We start from the raw sequence: 18,370 nt of genomic DNA, 5'->3' as shown, positions 1-18,370 counted from the left end.
TGCAGCAGGCCACAAAATAGAAGATTTGGCAGGGGTGGGGGGAATGTAGAACTGTTCTCTTTGCTGTTCAGTGACCCAGAACACAGACTCTTTGTGAAATATGAGGTGCTTGACTACAGTACCCAAAGAGGTAAAACAGCTGAAGCAACCCAAGGCTGAGTGCAGCTGGAACACAATTTACATGGAGGTGGTCCTCCAAGCACAACCCTGGTGGGCCCTGTTGTTAGTAAAAGTAATAAGGTTAGTAATAAGGAGGCTGAAGATGAGATTTTAATTAGGAATGTCCAGCTCATTGCTTATATTCTTAACTGCCATGCTCCGTGAACTGATAAAGATGTGGGGCCAGCAGAGGAATATCATAATTCTAGCCATTTCTTCGTGCTTTCTCTTCATGTGGCTCCACTGTCAGGGAAGCTGTATGAACATGCGCTGTCATGAGGAACAATTAATACTGAGTGAGTGAAATTATTATTGGCTCACATACTCAATTCTTAGAGTTAACTGTTAGTTAACTGCATTTATTAGTCAAACATGCATGTTTTAAAAAAAGATTTCTTTTTTTTTAACATGTGTGTGATATAGTACTTTTGTTTAATACTATAAGCTGCTTTGTGCCATAGTCTGCAGAGTCAGCAGGGTAGAATTTTTAAAAGTAAATAATACAATACAGATTTTGCCTGACAGTATGACTTGGGACTCCCATTAAGTTCCAATAATTAGAAGCAAGTTAACACCACACTGCCAAAATTATATCCTAAGGCTTGTTGTGTGGTAAATTCTTCAGCCTATTGGCTGAAAGTTTTGCTTGTCTGCAACCCTCCCTAAATAATCCCTTTACAAAATTCTTTTAAAGCAGTGTGGGGGAATATTCCATGTACCAAAATGCACCATTGCATAAGGAATAGTGCAAAAGCAAGCAACCTGCCTGTGTTTCTCCTCACTGCCTGAAAACACGCTGCTGCAATTGCCCAGGGATTGGAGAAACAAAAAGAAACATGTTCTGACATCTGCTGTCAGCCAGAGAATTCCGGGCCACTGCGAGACTGCACACTCGCCTCCTGGGAAGAACACGGCAAAGGAAAGATCAGCCTGGTCCCCATTTTGGGCCAAGACTGGAGAAGCAAAAGGAAGCATACTTTGGCCTTTGCCATTGGTCAGAAAACTAAGGGATTGATGGGCAATGTTTTATAAGTGTTGTAAGTCGCCTTGGGGGTTGTTTTAATCAAGTGAGAGGGATAAATCTTGAAAAATACATGAATAAATAAAAATAAACAAAGTGGAAACCAAGCATCCATAACAGAGGAGTATTATGTTCTCTCTGGAGGCTAAACAACAAACTGCTATCCAAGCACCACATTGTAAATTAGGTCAGCCTAGGAACAGTGCCTTCCCTCAGTGCACCAGCTAAAGGCACACCCTTTCTCCAGTCCTATTTATAGAGGACATTCCTTGCAGTATCTCAATATGCTTATACTGATGTTTAAACGAAGTACAGTGTGAGGGACATTATCACAATGTCAAGTCTCACTCCATGTGCATTGGGCTGAACATTGGCCTAGAGCCTACGTTGGCCTGGAGCCTCTCCACATGAATGGAAAAGTGGGGTTCCCCATCATGTGGAGAGAGTGCTACACACATTCAGCTGTACACATGTAGGCTCCATGCAGATGTTCAACTGAACTTGCATTGATTGAACATTCACTGTATGCAGTTTAAAAATCTATAGGCCTTGCAAGGAGGGACTTTGAGAGTCTTCTAATACCTCCTCCTGTCCACCTATTGAGGGCCATGTGACTTAACTATCCCATTCCTCTTTGAAATGTTGGGCCATCAAATAGAACCTTCATATTGTTTGGTTGGTATTATGGTTCATGTGAGTGCAGAATGTATTAAAGGAAACATTATGGAAAAAGTCATTTGATTTATTCTCCTCCAGCCCTAAATCTGGCAACATCTAGTGGGAATGAAAGAACCATCAAATCAAATTAGAGCACCTTTTGTTGATGCTGGTTTTTAAAGCTATAAAAAGTACTGATTGTGAAGGGTTTCCATAGTGATGAATCATTGGATTATAGAGTGAAGTTGTGCAGGGCTTGTTCTGAGCAACTAGCCAAACGTCATTAAGGAAGTAGCTACGAGAGAGAGAGGGCACAAAATATTTATTTGTATGCCACATATTTAGATGTATACTTAAATCATTTTAGGTGAACTTATAATAATCATAATAGACCATGGTCTAAAGGCAGGTGATGCAGCAGCCTTGATTAAGCTTGTCAGGTCTTGCCATGGTCAGTGTTCCGATTCGAGTCTGCTTAGAAACCCCATATATACTGTCTTGAGTTCTGTTGTGGGAGGTGTGGGGTGGGGCAAGATATCTAGTAAAAATAATATAGTGGTCCAGGGAGGGACCCTATATCTAGTGCCAGAACATAGCTCGTTGGTCTCTAACCAAGATAGATGGAATATTTATGAGCACTGCAATAAAAATCACGTTAATGTTGTGGTTCTTCACTCCTGCTAATTCTTGGCAACTAGGAAAGAAGCCAAAGCTAACAGATATAATTTATTTCAAAAGTGCTGGTGATTTATTACTTAATTAGTACTAGTAAAACCAGTAGCTATGCTAAATCCTCCCTCAGAAAACAGTTTTGTGTGTGTTATGTGTGTCATTAATTTGGTGACCACAAAACAGTTCCTAATTATTCTTCAAGTATTTACAGCACTTAGACTTGCTGCTCATGATCGCCATGTCTCTGGGGCACCGGTAAATAGCTTTCCCCTTATTCGTCTAATGCTTGGGGGACTAGGCAAGTTTGAGCCCTTGGCTTTAAAAAGAGTGTTGCCCGAGCATTTGGAAACTGGCACAGGGGCACAGCTAAGCTGTTAGCTACTCAAAAATAGAGGTACAAAATTATGACCCAGAAAACAGTGTCCACCCATGAGCTGGAGAACATAGAGGTGTCAAGGGCATGTCACACAAAGTATGCAAAATTACTTAGAAGTCCCACTGCACAAAACTTTGGGATTGCTTAAGCATTCTTAGGGGGATAGATGAAGCTTTTGGTCACATGATAACTACAGAAAGTGTTCATGCTACAGGAAGATTGTTATCATCATGTGACAACCCCTGCTAACTGAGCATAGAGGCACCTTTTAAAGTGGTGATTCTTTAATTTTTATTAGGGAGAGAGCAATTGTCCCTATCTAACCCCAACACAGCAGCATCCTTCCAGTGACTGTTGCTGGTGTTTACCTTCTATTTCTTTTTTAGATTGTGAGCCTTTTGGGGACAGGGGACTATTCTCTTTATCTGTCTAAACCACTTTGAGAGTGTTTGTTGAAAAGCAGTATATAGATATATGTAGTAGTAGTAGTAGAAGAACAGCAGCACATGGGAGAGCTCTTCTGATAACTATTTACTGCTAAGAACTCATTAGAAAAGCTCAGTGCATAAAACCCAGATGGGTGTGTGCATGGAGAAAACCAAAGCACAACTAAATTGCGGATTGTCTTCAGTTTCTAGCCCATCGAGGCCTTGAGGAAAGGGTATACAAGCCCAAGAAGCTTCACACAGGCTTCAGCTGTAAAACGGTAACCATTCTCCAGTTCTCTCACATGACCTTCTCATCCTGAGGCCTTCTGGGAGCTTTCCAGAATGACCCCTACAACAGTGTCACAACATATCTGCTAAGTGTGCTTCCATACTTCCTGTGTTGTGACACCGCAGTCCCTATGCTGTCAGCAGGGTTTCATTCACATTTTGGGTGCCTTGTTTCGGATTTTATCGCTGCGATTTAGTGCTATAATGTATATCCATTGCAAAAAAGTAGCTGTGTTTTTCCCTTGTAGATTCTGGGGATCGTTTTCAATTTGATCCTGCCAAGCCAAAGCATTTTACCACAGCTTTAGTGGGTAATCTGGAAAACCACCTGGCTTTGCCTCTTAACCAGATAGTCCACAATGATAAGTGTTTTTTGTTTTAAATGCTAAAATGCATGGAATCCCAATGGCTCAGAAAAAGGAGACATTCTAGCTATTATTAAAGAAACAAAATAGTGTAGATGTAGTTTATCAGGGGGTGCCGCTATAATCAATGCTGAACATTTTTTCCTTCGGAAGCTACAGCGTATGACAGCACTCTAGGGGTAAGATGTAAAGTACCTTAGGGCTCTTTTTTTCTTCCCCCCCCCCCCTCTTTTTTTTTTTGCCACAGCCAACACACATATCTCTCTCTGGAATTTGTTCGTATAATGTGATCACTCACTCACTGCAGAAAGTCTTAACAAGATTAATGCAGGGGAAGAATGGCAGTTCAGTCCTCAAATAGCAAAGCAAAACCAGTTTGGAGAGGAAGCAGCAAAGCAAGAGGTATTGAGCCAGTTCTTTAGTATTGAAAAACTACAAGGATTTATTTAAAGAAAAAGGTTACAAACAAATGTGAAAAAGCCTGCCACTTAATTTCACCTGTAGCTCTTGGCTGAAGAGAGCCATGACCAAAACAAACAGCCATCTCTGAAGAGACAAAATGGAGACTTAACACTGGAAGAACAAAGAAGGGAGGAGTCCAGCACTTTTATCCATGACCTTGAAACCCTCCAGTGGTCACTATGAGACATTGCAGCTGAGAGCTGATGCTGCCAGGGACCTAGCTCCAACAATTAGAACTGTGTATATCATGTTATAAGCAATCCCTTGACATTGTCCTAATCTGAATGGACCATAGGAGTCCTCTTTCTGGAGAGTCTTGTCTTTGTTACCAGGGGAGCGAATTGGGGACCAACATGTGTCAAATACATCTTGCCTGTGCTCCCTCCCAACAAGACCTAGATCTGGCCTGCCCAACCAAACCAAATACCACCCACCAGCCGTTAGTGGGGCACACCCAGTGCTTGACAACCCCTCTGTTTTGCTGTTCTATAGCACACAGCATATAGCAAGTGGAAACCAGTCTTCAGCAATGTGTAAAAGTGGATGAGGAGTACAGGCAGTAGTCCTTGGTGTGAGAATTGGTTGTAACTAACAGTTTCATCTGCATCTTTATTTCATCTTTGAAATAATATAGGCTATGGGCTTGCTCATCAGCTTTGGTAAACTGAAATAATGTGTTCTGCATGCATTTTAATACCTGTTTTCCATGTGGCCATGCTTGTTGTCAGAACAACACCATGCCTCCCAGCTTGCTGGTCACACCCCCTACACATTCACAAGTATTTCTAGATGATGCTGTGTTTGCCCCATCCCTAGAACTGTTGTCAAGGATAAATGTCCTTAAGCTTCCACAGTTACCAGCCTCGGACTCAATAGTCAGCTGGGTTACCCACGAAACTGGTGCAAAAACTACTCACATCAGCCTGGTTTTGTGACATAGTAATCTGCCCTTGTCTGGGATTCCTACACAATAATAAAATAATCAGGAGAGATAAAATGGATTAGGAATTAAAGACCACAATGAAATGTCTGGTTAAAACATGCTGGCAGTTTCATGTGGGAAGCATTGAATGCAATTTGGAGGTTAAGTAGTTATGGTTAAGTAGTCCTAATTATCAAAGAGTGTGGTTTTGGTCAACTGGAGTTTGTTGCCAACAAGTTTTACTGGTTAAGCTGAGAGGAAATGTATTAATTTGCTCTGATAGTCTGGAATGAGAGATTGTGACTTGAGTAATACTTTAGGAAAGAGTCCTGATCTGTATTAAAAAATGGGCAGATCTGACTAAACCCCACGCCCTGTATACCACATGGTTCAGTTTAATGGCCTGTGATAGTGTGACAGAAGCAACAATTCATTCCAGCTACACAGGTTGCATAATCTTTCCTCCACAGCAGTGTGCCAGTACTGAAGGTCATGTTTGGGTCTTATTTATGGCAATGTGCAGTTCTGTGGCTAAGTCACTATCTGGCTCCAGTGTTGCTAAATCAGACTAACGTGTAATTTTTTGAAACTGCTTTGGAAAATAATAATGATGATGTGAACTCTGGGTCAGATTTTGTTCCCCATGTCGTTGGATTTTTATTTATCATGCTTCAGTGATGCAAATAGAGTTACTTTATTTTATAGCCACACAACTAAGAGCAGAATATGGCTCTGCTCCTTTGTAATAGATATTTAAAGCATTTCAGATTAAACTACTGGCTTTCTTCCCAAACATTTTGTAATGTAATAGTAAAGAAGCAGATTTGTCATCCAAGAAATTAAACTGTTGCATGGATTGCATGCAAGTTTGTGGGTATGGGAGATGTTGATTTTACTGAATTAGATTTAAAAAAGATGTAAACAACCTTAGATGGTTTAAAAATACTCATAGGGAAAACTACTCCAGATGCAGATGGACACTTCTTACAGTATACATTTTGTGTATAGAAATGTATTTATTTACAAGGCTCGATTAGTCAATGTATAACTGATGGTCGAATGGCACTCCGTAATTGCTGAGATCAGAGTGGGATACTGGAGCACTTTTACAGAATGTGACAACACAGAAAATATCAAGCTGGATCCAATATGTCAAACAATGGACTGGGTTGTGTTGTATCTAGGCTTGCCAAGTTTCTGTTGCCCGAATAAGGGACACAAGTTGGAGGGGGCATCTGTGGGGGGCATCTCAAGGGTGGGGCCATTCATACAAACCAAGTGCAACACAGAACACTTGTAGGTTTTGTTGTTGTTGTTGTTTTGCCACACACCTTCTGGACCATACACACATGCCAAGTGCAGCACAGAGCATTTCCAGGGAAATAATTGCACAACCCCCAATGGATCCACACACCTTTTTGATTGTTCACCACAAACCTACAGGTCTGGGAGAGAGTGCATTTGTTTAAAACACACACACACACACACACACACACACACACACCCCAGAGTTTCCTATAGCCTTTTACCAGTGTCCTCTCTAACATTTTTTCATCTGTGTACAGAATGAATTTTGCTCTGGGCGGCAGTATCAAGGCAGTGTCTGAATATGCATTCAGAATGGGGCCCTCTTGATTCAACCTGAGCAGGATCTGAAGTTAACTGAGGGGACATTAAAAAAAACCCACTTGTGAGTGTGCACATGTGCACGCCTTAGAGGGAACACTGCCTTTTACTCAGTCAGACCATTGGTCCATCTAGCTCAGCAGCTCTCCCAGGCTTTGGGCAGAAAACGTTTCTAGCCCTACCTCAAAATGCCAGGGATTGAACCTGGGGCCTTCTACATACAGGGCAGATGCTTTACCACTGAGCTATCCTATCCCCAAAGGTTAGATCAAAAGCATTCTGGTCACTTGAAATATACAAATACTATGGTTAAGCATGAAAGAGAAAGATCACACAGCACACCCAGAAGAAGCCCAGGCTTTGGCAAAGATTCCACAGAAACATGCAGAGGAAAGGAACCCTAGAGGTGCAAGGCAGCAACTAAGAAGGCCTCTTTGCATTCCCTTCGTCGCTGCTGGCGAGGGAAGGGACAGAGAAAGGGAAGGAAGGATCTGCTCACCTTAACCTTTCTGCAGACATCAAAAAACTAAGGCCACTCCTGGGATGGGGTGGAGAGGGAAGGAGGGCAAGCCACCCAGCCACTTCCAAAGGAACTGAGAAGCTACTGGAGGAGGTGTGGGTCACATACACAGCCCTCACCGGAGCTGCAGGCTTCCATGCCAACCCCACCCACCGACCAGCTGATTGTTGGGTGGATGGGGGAGCAGCTCGGCAGCAGTACTGTACCAAAGAGAGTGGGTGAGCAGGGAGGGAGCTCTCTCTCACTCCACAGGCATTGTGGAGCTGCTCGGAGCTCGCGCTGGCTGCTGCTGCCCACCCCAATATGGGGGAAAGTGTGTCTCCGATGGGATGCCCACATCCCCCTGGAATTACGGGATGTCCCAGCCAATCCAAAACAGTTGGCAGCTGTTTCCAGACAGATGGGAGCAGAGCTGAACTAAGAAGCAAAGTCTTAGTAAAAGGCAGTGAAAGATTCAAAGTCGGAATTGGCAGAGGCAAAACTAGGTGGTTGGGAATTGAGAGGAATATAAACATGCTCAGGTTGAGGCCAAGCAGACTATGAGACTATGAACTGACCTCCTTTGGACTGCTCTCAGCTGCAATGCAAAAAAGCACTGTTTTGGTTCATTTCCAATTACCTTGGACCTTGGAAGAAAGATGTGTGTTGGACCTGTTGAGTAATTTTCTCCCTAATTTCTGAGTGTATGTGTTTAAATGCTTTCTACCTACCTACCTACCTACCTACAGCAGTAATCACAGACATAAAAGATGGATCTCTGTCCTGCAGGCTCATGATCTCAAACAAAACAAAAAATTATAACAAGAGATGTCTTTTGTGAATGTGTCAGAACCCGCAATATATTTGGAGCTAACCACTCATGTGTGGCCCGTTTGACTGATTTCCCAAGTTGAATGTCAGTGAACATTTGGAGAAGGGTTGCTTTCAAGCGATAGTTTTGAGATAAGCTGTTTTGTTTAAATCTGTGCCCTTTCTTCTTGTGTCATTGTCCAGTCTGGAACAAAGAACCTCTTTGTGAGCATGTAGTTAGCAGCTGGTTGCCACTGGAAACCTGATTGCTCAGTCACAAGGCTTGTATACATGGCATGGATATCAGCACATGCAGCGGTGATGTTTTTTAAAAAGCTACTGTCTTACAGCGATCTAACACAGTGTCCTGTTTATTTTTGTCCCTGTCCCAAAATGCAGGGGTGATGGCTGGGTTCAATATGAGCGGTGATCTCAGGAAGCCTGCAACCAGTATCCCTCTAGGATCCCTATCTGCTATAGGCATTTCGTAAGTCCCTTGAAAACAAGCAAAACAAAATGCCCCCACCCCATTATATTTCTTTCTACTGTATTTGTTAGATGCAATTAAAGTAATTTCATACTTCAGTCATCCTCTGATCATCTGGAAAGCCAAACTTTGGGTGTTGTTCAAATAATTATTTATTGTTGCCTTTGTCCTGGATAGCTTAGCAGAGAGATTGATTAATTCTCATTCATTCATTCATTCTCTCTCTCTCTCTCTCTCTCTCTCACACACACACTTATTATTTATTTATATGCCGCTCTTCCTCCGAGGAGCTCAGAGCGGTATATGGTTATTTTTATCCTCACAACAACCCTGTGAGGTAAGTTAGGCTGAGAGATACATGACTGGCCCAGAGTCACCCAGTGATTTAGAGGATATATACAACTGTAAAAATGATCAGCTTGCTTTGGGACTGATATAAAGCTTAACAACAACAAATGTGAACAAGCTGAGTCTTTCCCTTCCATCCATTACATTTTAAACATTCATTTCCTTTTTATTTTATTTATTCTCTTACATCTGTCCCCATCCCTAGATGAATTCCACATCAAACTGGTTTTCAGGAGCTGCCCTTAAATAAAAGGCACTCATTTGATATCAGTTCATAATACATGAGATACACAGACATCTGTATGATATTTCTCACCCTGGTTTAGAGATAAATAATTTGACTGGTAGCTCGAGACTGTGGCCCAATAGTTAGAAGTACTTGGCTACATTCCTAGAAGTTGTCTCTTACTGGAGAGCTGCCTCCCTGTCCGCACAATTAAACATGAGGACCTGAACTCTGTTGGCCTACAAAAGTGAGAGGCAGTCATTCTGTGGTTTGTAGTGCACGCAGGAGCAAAGAACCCAAAGACTGTGGCCAACAACATCCAGACGGAACCTGCAGTGACACAGCAGGGTTTTCAAAAGCCATGCCCTCCAGTCCTCAGAGACAAAGTAGCTGCAGAGAGAAGGAGGGTTGCTGAAAATCTCCACCCCCCCCACCAACAGAAATGTGGGGAGCATGATTCCTAGCAATCCCCCTTTCCTCTCCAGCAGCCTGTGTGTCCCAAATCTATGGTCCTGAAGACTGGGGAGCGGGGAGGCTAGTTTTGAAAACCTGGCACATTTCGGATCACTGCAGGTTTAGTCTGCATGTCAGCCAGTGTTTCTTAATCATCCCTTCTCACAGTCTACCTTTCCCGTGAAATCTTTGGTTTATTAGACCATTAATCCTCACCTCCAACTATCACAAAATGTAAATTTCTAGAACTGTATTGGTTTGTTGCCGGTTGTTACCTTTTCTCTGTTTTCCTTCCTTTCCCTCCCCCACCAGCCCACTTCACTGTTGAAGATGATACATTATTGTATCCTTCTTAAGGCAGGGGCCTTCCTCCATTTTCCTGCCACTTTTTAAAAAGAATGTTTCTGTTTATTGTAAACAAAGTCAGGGGCAGATTAAGCTTTTTGCCACCCATAGGCAAAAAGGCTTTTGCCACCCTTTCACCTTAAACAAAAGAAGGTTTGCCTTTTTGTTTTTTTAAGGTAAAGGGGTGGAGGACTATCTCCTTGCCCACTACACCCTTGCTGCAGCTGCCTACAGAGAGGGATGGCAAAATTTGAGGAGGGGCAAAATTTGCTGCTCCTCACATTTTGCCGCCATAGGCAAATGCCTACGCTGCCTCTCCATTAATCCACCACTGAACAAACTATTGTCTGAACACAGCAATGAAAAACATATCACTGATTTATTACTGGTTTACAAAAGTGAAGCATTGCATATTTTTAATATAACTGATGTCCAAACATAATTGTGTTTTTAAATTGTCCTCATCTGCTTGAATCTATTTTTGTTTGTTTGTTTGAAGGTGGTACCTGTATATAGTTTTTGTGTTTTTGCTGGGAGCCATTTGTACCCGTGAATCACTCCGCTATGATTTTATGATAGCAGAAAAGGTAACTCACTAAGGTTCTCAAAATACATAAGAATTTATAGTAAGAACTAATCTGCCTATTTTCCTTTCACTATAATATTAATTGATAATTACCATCTTCACAACTTAGCCCTCTTGCTTTTCAAACATTCATGCATACGCCATCTTGAATTGTGGTAGATGACATCATCACAAACTATGCCATTGAGTTGTCCCTACAACTGTAATCAATTTGATTCAAATCGGTTAGGTAGTTCAAATGTGGTTCAAATTGGTTCCCACTTGCACCTCAAATTTGCATGCGTCCACCATTTTGAATTGGGGTGGATGACACTATCACAAACCACAACACTGAGATGTCCCTATGTGTCCTACAGCTGTACCAAATGTGGTTCAAATCAGTTAAGCAGTTCACAAGTTAGTCCACTTGTGCCTCAAACATTCACGCATCCACCATCTTGAATTGGGTTGGATGACATCATCACAAACTACATAGTTGAAGTGTCACTATGTGTCACTACAACTGTACCATATTTTGTTCAAATTGGTTAGGCCAAGGGTGTCAAACTCAATCTGGTAGAGGGGGCAGATTTGATTCCAACACACCTCCAGGGGGCTGCACATAGTGTACCAACTGAAAATGACTAAGAAATAGTGGCAGATGTGGGCATCCAATGTCATGTGAGGTTTTACTAAAGAAACATCAGGGAGGACATTCAGAGAAGAATCAACACAGTGAACAGAGGAGATACAAAACGATTCTATTCTGTTCAACAGAGAAAACCCATTTTGCTGAAAACAGAGCACGTAGATCTGGAGACAATCAAGGCAACTGTCAAAGACAATCAACACCACACAGGTGGTGTGCGGATGGAGTGGTGATACAGGGCAACACACATTGGACATGTGCAAAGGGGGGGGAACACAACACCAAAGATTCTACCCCTCAGCAAGGTTCAGGCTTCCTCAGCAGCTTCTCCATGGCAGATTTCCAGTAGTGATACATGGCAACACACAATGAACATCTGCAAAGAGTCACTGAAACCAAAACCTACAAACCAAAGATTCCATCCTGTGGTGCTGGTGATTAGGGATGTGCATGAAATGCAATTCAAGTAGTGAATCACCTCACCCACCCACCTCACACCTTTAACAGGGAGGGAAGCAGGTCCATGCGTGCTCGTCTGCTGCTTGGCGCCACAGAAAGTTTGACGGTGCTCCTCCCAGCTGTCATTGTGCGCCAGCACACACGTGGCCTCTGTGCATGCATGCCAGCATTGTGTGAGGGCAGTTGGGAGACACCCCGCCGGCACACAATAATGGCCGCCGAACCTCCTGTGGCGGCGAGCAGTGGAGGAACAGGTATGGACCTGCTCTCCTCCCTGTTAAAGATATGGGGATGTGCTGCGATTTGCTTCTCAAATTGCCTTTTGTTTACATACCTAGTGGTGATACAGGGCAACACACACTGGACATATGCAAAGGAAAAAACAACAACACACCAAAGATTCTACCCCTCAGCAAAGTTCAGGCTTCTCCAACAGCTTCCCCATGACAGAACACCATGAATAGCTGCAAACCAAACATCCCATCCCCCAGCAAAGTTCCCCATTATTTAGCAGAGGAAACCCAGTTTGCTGAGAACAGAGTGCACAGAGGAGAGACAATTACTGCTAAATCAAGGGAAGATTTATTAAAGTTCAGAACAGCTTCCCTAAGGGAAGAAATTCCATTTAAACAGCCTCCCCATGGCTTACCCCTCCACAGCTGTGGCAGCATCAAATGTTTCTGTGTTGAACTGTGTTGTGCTTGAATTTTGTGCCAAAAAAGCCCGGATGGAAAAGGAGGAGCAAAGATCCCTTTAGATACGCCGCTGGAGCTCCAGTGTCGCTTGCTGCTGGAGCGTTTCCTTTCTCTCCCCCACCAGCCCTGCTGCCAGTCACTGGACCTGCAGCCTCAATTGCTGCCGGCATGTTCCCTTGTTCTCCTACGGCAGCCCCTTCTTGCTGCCGCCGCCAGTGGTGCTTCTCACCCACATCTGTTCTCAGCCATGGTGGCTTCTTGCTGCCGGTGGCACCTGTTCTTGCTTCTCACTCTTGCCTGATTTTGGCAGCAGTGGCAGCATTAATGGCTGCTTTTTGACCTTGGTAGTGGTGCACCCACAATGGTGGTGGCGGCAGAAATGTCTGCTTCTTGGCCTTGGCAGCGGCAGCATCAATTGCTCCTGGTCTGGGCAGTGAGGCTACATGGGCTGGAGTTTGACAGCCCGGGGTAGGGTGGTCCACAGGTTAGCCCACTTGCACCTCCAATGATCACGTGTCCACCATCCTAGCTTGGAATGGATGACATAATCACAAACTACACTATTGAGGTGTCCCTACAGGGGCCACACACACACACACACACACACACACACACCTGGGTGATCCCATAAGCGTACTTTCCTTAAGCTTTCTTTCCTTAAGGAAAGTAGGATAAAAATGATACATTCAGAACAGAAAGTGCATTATTCAAAATGTACATATTTTAAAAGCAAGTTATGGGGTTTCAGTGCTTAGTATGGGATGACTGAAACATAACACCAAATCATGATTTTTTTGTTTGTTTGTTTATTGCCTTTTTAATACCAACCCATCCCAAGGTTTGATGCTTTGTCCTGTTTTGTGTGCTGCCTCCTTCCCTCACATACTCCCCCAATTGAGATTTCCCTTCTCAGTCCCAGTGTAGTGGCAAACCCTAATTTGTAATCACGTATGAAGTGGGCAAACTATGGTTTGTGCAAATCATAGTTTGCCTAGTTCAGAGGCAACAGAAAACTATGGTTCATCACTATATCAAGAGTGAGAGGAAACATCAGAGCGTGTGAGGGGAAGAGGGAATGGGCAGACACAGGCCTTGCTCCAATAGTGCCAAACTATGATTTAGCATTATTCCTGAAATAACCCACAGAGCAGGGCTATGTGACTGTGTGCCAAAAGGTTCAAAATTTTGTACCAGATAAAGGTTACAAACTTTTCACTTTGCACAGAACATATGCTACAAATAAATTTGCACATGGCCTATGGTATCCTGCAGGGTTCTGTCTTGTGCCCTATGCTGTTCAACATCTAAGTGAAATTGCTGAGAGAGATTTCCAGGAGCTTTCCCAGAAGGGACAAGCAGGTTTTACTGTGGGTTTTGTGCAAGGCTTTACTGCAAGTTCAAAGTTGCCCCCCAAAAGCAACGCAAAAAGTGCATTTGTTTAACTCTAATATAAATCAGGCTACGCACTCTAATGCACAATGAAAACCCCGAATTGTGTGTGAAGTGCTCCCTGTCAGTTCGCAAGGACTTTGGGGTAAATTTGGCAGATATGTGAAACACTTCCATGCCAGAGGAGATGTGAGCTAAAAGGCCTGTGTGAAACATTTCCTGGGTGTTTGTTGCAGGGTGTCATCACTATGCTAATGACACCTCTCTTTATCATCCCCAGTTGGAGAGACTGTGGATTTATTGAATCAGTGACTGGCATTGGTAATGGGCTGATGAGGGTGAACAAGCTGAAATTAAATCTGGACAAGACAGAGCTAAGGAGAAGTGCAGATCTGGCAATGGTGCAGCCTGTTCTGGATAGAGTTGCACTCCCCTTTAAAGACCAGGTTTGCGGTTGGGAGTGCTCCTGGACCCAGCTTTGTTGCTAGATGCTTAGATAGCTGTTGTGGCCTGTGGGGCATTTGCCCAACTTTGACTGAAGCACCAATTGTGCCAGTTTCTGGCGAATGTGGATCTGGACATGCTGGTCCACATCCTTCCCACCTTTTGGTTAGACTACTGTAATTCACTACTGTGGTGGGCTGCCCTTGAAGACTTTTCAGACGCTTCAGTTGGCACAGAATACAATGGCAGGAGTTGTAATGGGTGCTAAGTGCTCTGATCATGTTATGGCAGCTGAATTTAGTTACCAGTTGGCTTCTGGGTGCAATTCAAGGTGCTGGTTGTTCAATTCAAGCCTTTCAGGGCTTGGGTCCAAGATATGTAAAGGACCATCTTTCCCCTCGTCAATCTGCTCGGACCATAAGATCTCATAGGGAGCTGCTCTCCGCATTCTTCACTGTCAGAGGTGCAGTTGGTCACCTGGGAGCAGGCTTTCTCTATGGCCACTCATACTTATGGAATTCCTTCCCTCCTGGGAGATGATTGGCACTTCCTTGGCCTCTTTTTAGATGCAGGCTGGAAATGACTTTCTTTGTGGGCATTTTAAATGATCATCAGCCACCTAATTTAAAGTGGTAAATGAGCCCCTGGTGGCGCAGTGGTAAAAACTGCTGCCCTGTAACCAGAAGGTTACAAGTTCGATCCTGACCAGGGGCTCAAGGTTGACTCAGCCTTCCATCCTTCCGAGGTCGGTAAAATGAGTACCCAGAATGTTGGGGGCAATATGCTAAAATCATTGTAAACCGCTTAGAGAGCTCCGGCTATAGAGCGGAATATAAATGTAAGTGCTATTGCTATTTCTATTGCTATTGCTAATAGCACAGTGGGGAAATGACTTGATTATCAAGCCAGATTAGATAATCTGGTATGTTTCCCAGACTGGGAAACACCTATATCTGGCAGCACTGATATAGAAAGATGCTGAAAGGCATCATCTCCTACTGCATGGGAGATGACAATGGTAAACTCTTCCTGAATCAAAATCAGAATCAGAATCAATTTTATTACAGCCTTAAGCCAACCAGAAAGAAAACAAAAGGAAAAACATACAGCAGTACAATAAATATCAATAAGAATATAAAAAATATAAATTTATTGTATTTATTATAAATATATATTGATATTTATTGATATTCTTATTGATATTTATTGTACTGCTGTATGTTTTTCCTATTGTTTTCTTTCTGGTTGGCTTAAGGCTGTAATAAAATTGATTCTGATTCTGATTCTGGTAAACCCTTCCTGTATGCTACCAAAGAAAACCACAGGGCTCTGTGGTCACCAGGAGTCGACACCGACTCGACGGCACACTTAACTTTAAATGATCATACGGTTTCCACATATGGCATACTATTTGGCTGTTATTCTCCTCTGTTTTGGTTTTTATGGTTGCTGGTTTTTTATTGGTTTTGATTTATGTTAATAGTATCATTGTGTAAGCCACTTTAAGTTCCTTTGGAGGGGAAATGTGGGGCATGAATTTTTATATTAATTAATTAATATGATGTCACAAAAATTCACAACCAATGAACAAGAATCAACATAGGTACAGCAAAATCCACAAAAAAAGGTGCTGTAAATGTCAGCCTGTGTGTGTCTCTGTGTGTAATTCATTCAGCCCCTAAACAACCAAATTCCAGGTCAGCTTAGGTCCAGAAACCAAGATTCAGGAAAATGTATTGCCACAAGAACAAGAAAAAAATAGCTGTATGAAAGTGATTGTTTATTCCCAACACATTTTGAAATAATCTTTCTCACAGGAATTCTGTAAACAATAAAATATATGCAATGAAATCAGTATGAAAACACACCAATCAGTATATATATGAATGAATGTAAAAGGTTCAAATCTTAATTACTGATCCTCCATATTGTGTTCAAATGACTTTCTCCTGTGCTTGCTGCTCTTTGAAGCGGAGCATTAGTTATACAGCATGTTATTAAAATATTCATATATAATACAAGTAGCAGCAACAGATATAGACCAGAGAAGGAGAGGCCTAGAAGAATTTTAAATTCGCCAGGCAAAACTAAGGCAAAAACAGGTGGTAGCATAGAAGGGAAATACATGTGCCACATTTGCAGCTCAAAATTACATTTGTGCCACAAAAGGTTTAGGGGCTACTGCCTCACCATTACATTTTTAACTCTAACCCAGATGGTCTTCGTTTTTTGAAAATCGTTCCTTAAGTTTCCTGTGAAAAATGGATCTGAGCCAATTATATTCTCCTACAGAATTCAGCATTACTCAGTCTTAGTATAATCCCTCAGTTAAGAGCCTTAAGAATTAAGTAGGCCAATATTCCCAAATAGTAAATGTTCTCTAATATTCAGTGTATCCCATGCCTTTGTTAGAGCTCAAACCAAATTAAAATCTCTAAAGAATCACGTCTCTTTCAGAAAGCAAATATTATACTTTCATATTTAGCCCGATGTAACTACAATAAAAGTAAGAGGATTATTAAATGCTACACATTCCATGGTGGAACATACATATGAAGCCAGTTGGTTGTGATGGGGACTCGTTCAAAAATACTTCCATTAGTTTCCCTGCCAGTTTATTATGATTGGAATTTTTCTAACACTCCATTAGTCTGAAAGCCTAGGAACACATAGCCTGTTAGTGGGCTGTCCAAGCTGAGCTATGTGGGAATCAGGGAGTCAGAGCTAAGGGATCAAGCCAGGAAAGTCTATTGTTGCCCAGGCAGTGACAGCCTCAACTGGAAGTCTTTATAGCCCTTCCTGTTGAAGAGACCCAATGATCAGCCTGGGTAGGGTGGAGACACTCCAGTACCTGGGAACTATATATGCTAGGGATGTGAAAACTGATTCGGGTACAAATTGATTTGTACCCAAATCTAGCTGATTCAGATGATTTGGAGATAGAACAAATAGCCCCTGTGGCCCATTGGCTAAATTCAGGTCCAAATCGAATCGCATCAGATTAGATTCAAATTGATTTGAGATTTGGATTGCTCCGACAGACTCCAGTTGGGTCCTGAGGTTTTCTCCAAGGTTCGCTGCCAGTAACCGCAGTTTTGCCGCTGAAGCATTACGCCCGAAGGCAGACTCATCGCTAACCACAGTTAACCGCTCATTTTCAAGCTGCAGTCTTAGAGGTGGTGGCGCAGACCCACCCGAGGATGCAGCTGCTTTTGGCACATCTTACTGGCAGCCGGCAGCCACTCAGAAAACCAGCGCCTCCCCTCCCATCAGTTGTGCAACAATGGACTTGCCAGACTAGAGGGACACCAACACACCCCATGCCAGACCGGCCATCCAGTCAAGCCACTCAGCCACTCGGGGTGAGCAGTCATGGACTGGACCGAACCTTGGGGGCTTTGAGGGGATGCCGGACCAAACTGGCCTGGTTGGGTTTGAGGCTGGTTTGGCCTTGAACCGAACCGGGTCACCTGGTTCCATGTACATCCCTAGTCATAAACTTATAAGGTGGCCTTAGGCAAGTTGCAGCCCTGCAATATGGGTAATATTTATCTTACAAGGTTGCTGAATGGATTATATCACAATAATACACATGAAGCACTTGCACACTTTAAAAGTGTTGCGATATTATTATTAGGGCATTCTGGGTTATTGTTATATATTAATGTCATGGTGTATATTCAACTGTAACAGATTCAGTAGAGAAGGAACAAGATTAGCTATTACTTCTGATAAGTGATAAAAGCAAACCACATGGAAAACTCTAGCTTAAATTTTGCTTTTCGGAAAAACAAAATACTCAGCAAATTTCTTTGGAAAGAAAGTTTGAATCCATCTTTATGCATCATAAAAACACAGGAAACAGGAGGCAAATTCTTCTCATTTTGTGCAATACAAGTGCTGATGATGTAATAAAAGGATTAAAATATGGCTTTCTGTTGGCAGAATTACATTTTACTAGTCTCATGTGAGATATACACTTAAAAAATATTGATAGTCATATATCTGTCATTTATTTTTAAAGG

The 18,370-nt window shown here is 42.6% G+C and overlaps 1 protein-coding gene across 5 annotated transcripts in view; it reads left to right on the top strand.

Annotated features, from left to right (window-relative positions):
- Window positions 1–18,370, top strand: part of SLC12A8 (solute carrier family 12 member 8) — a 104,349-nt gene that overhangs the window by 62,929 nt on the left and 23,050 nt on the right. For 4 of the 5 annotated variants that reach the window (XM_053287568.1, XM_053287586.1, XM_053287584.1 and 1 more), the window contains exons 7-8: window positions 8,685–8,772; window positions 10,644–10,731. The exons of the other annotated variant lie outside the window; for it this stretch is intronic. In XM_053287568.1, the coding sequence (XP_053143543.1) occupies window positions 8,685–8,772; window positions 10,644–10,731 (176 nt within the window). The remainder of the gene's footprint in view (window positions 1–8,684; window positions 8,773–10,643; window positions 10,732–18,370) is intronic. 5 annotated transcript variants of the gene reach the window in all.

Source organism: Hemicordylus capensis, chromosome 1 (assembly GCF_027244095.1).
Source record: "Hemicordylus capensis ecotype Gifberg chromosome 1, rHemCap1.1.pri, whole genome shotgun sequence".
Classification (NCBI taxonomy): Eukaryota; Metazoa; Chordata; class Lepidosauria; order Squamata; family Cordylidae; genus Hemicordylus; species Hemicordylus capensis.
The sequence above is the reverse complement of the archived record's forward strand: the minus strand, read 5'-3'. Positions and strand labels throughout refer to the sequence as shown.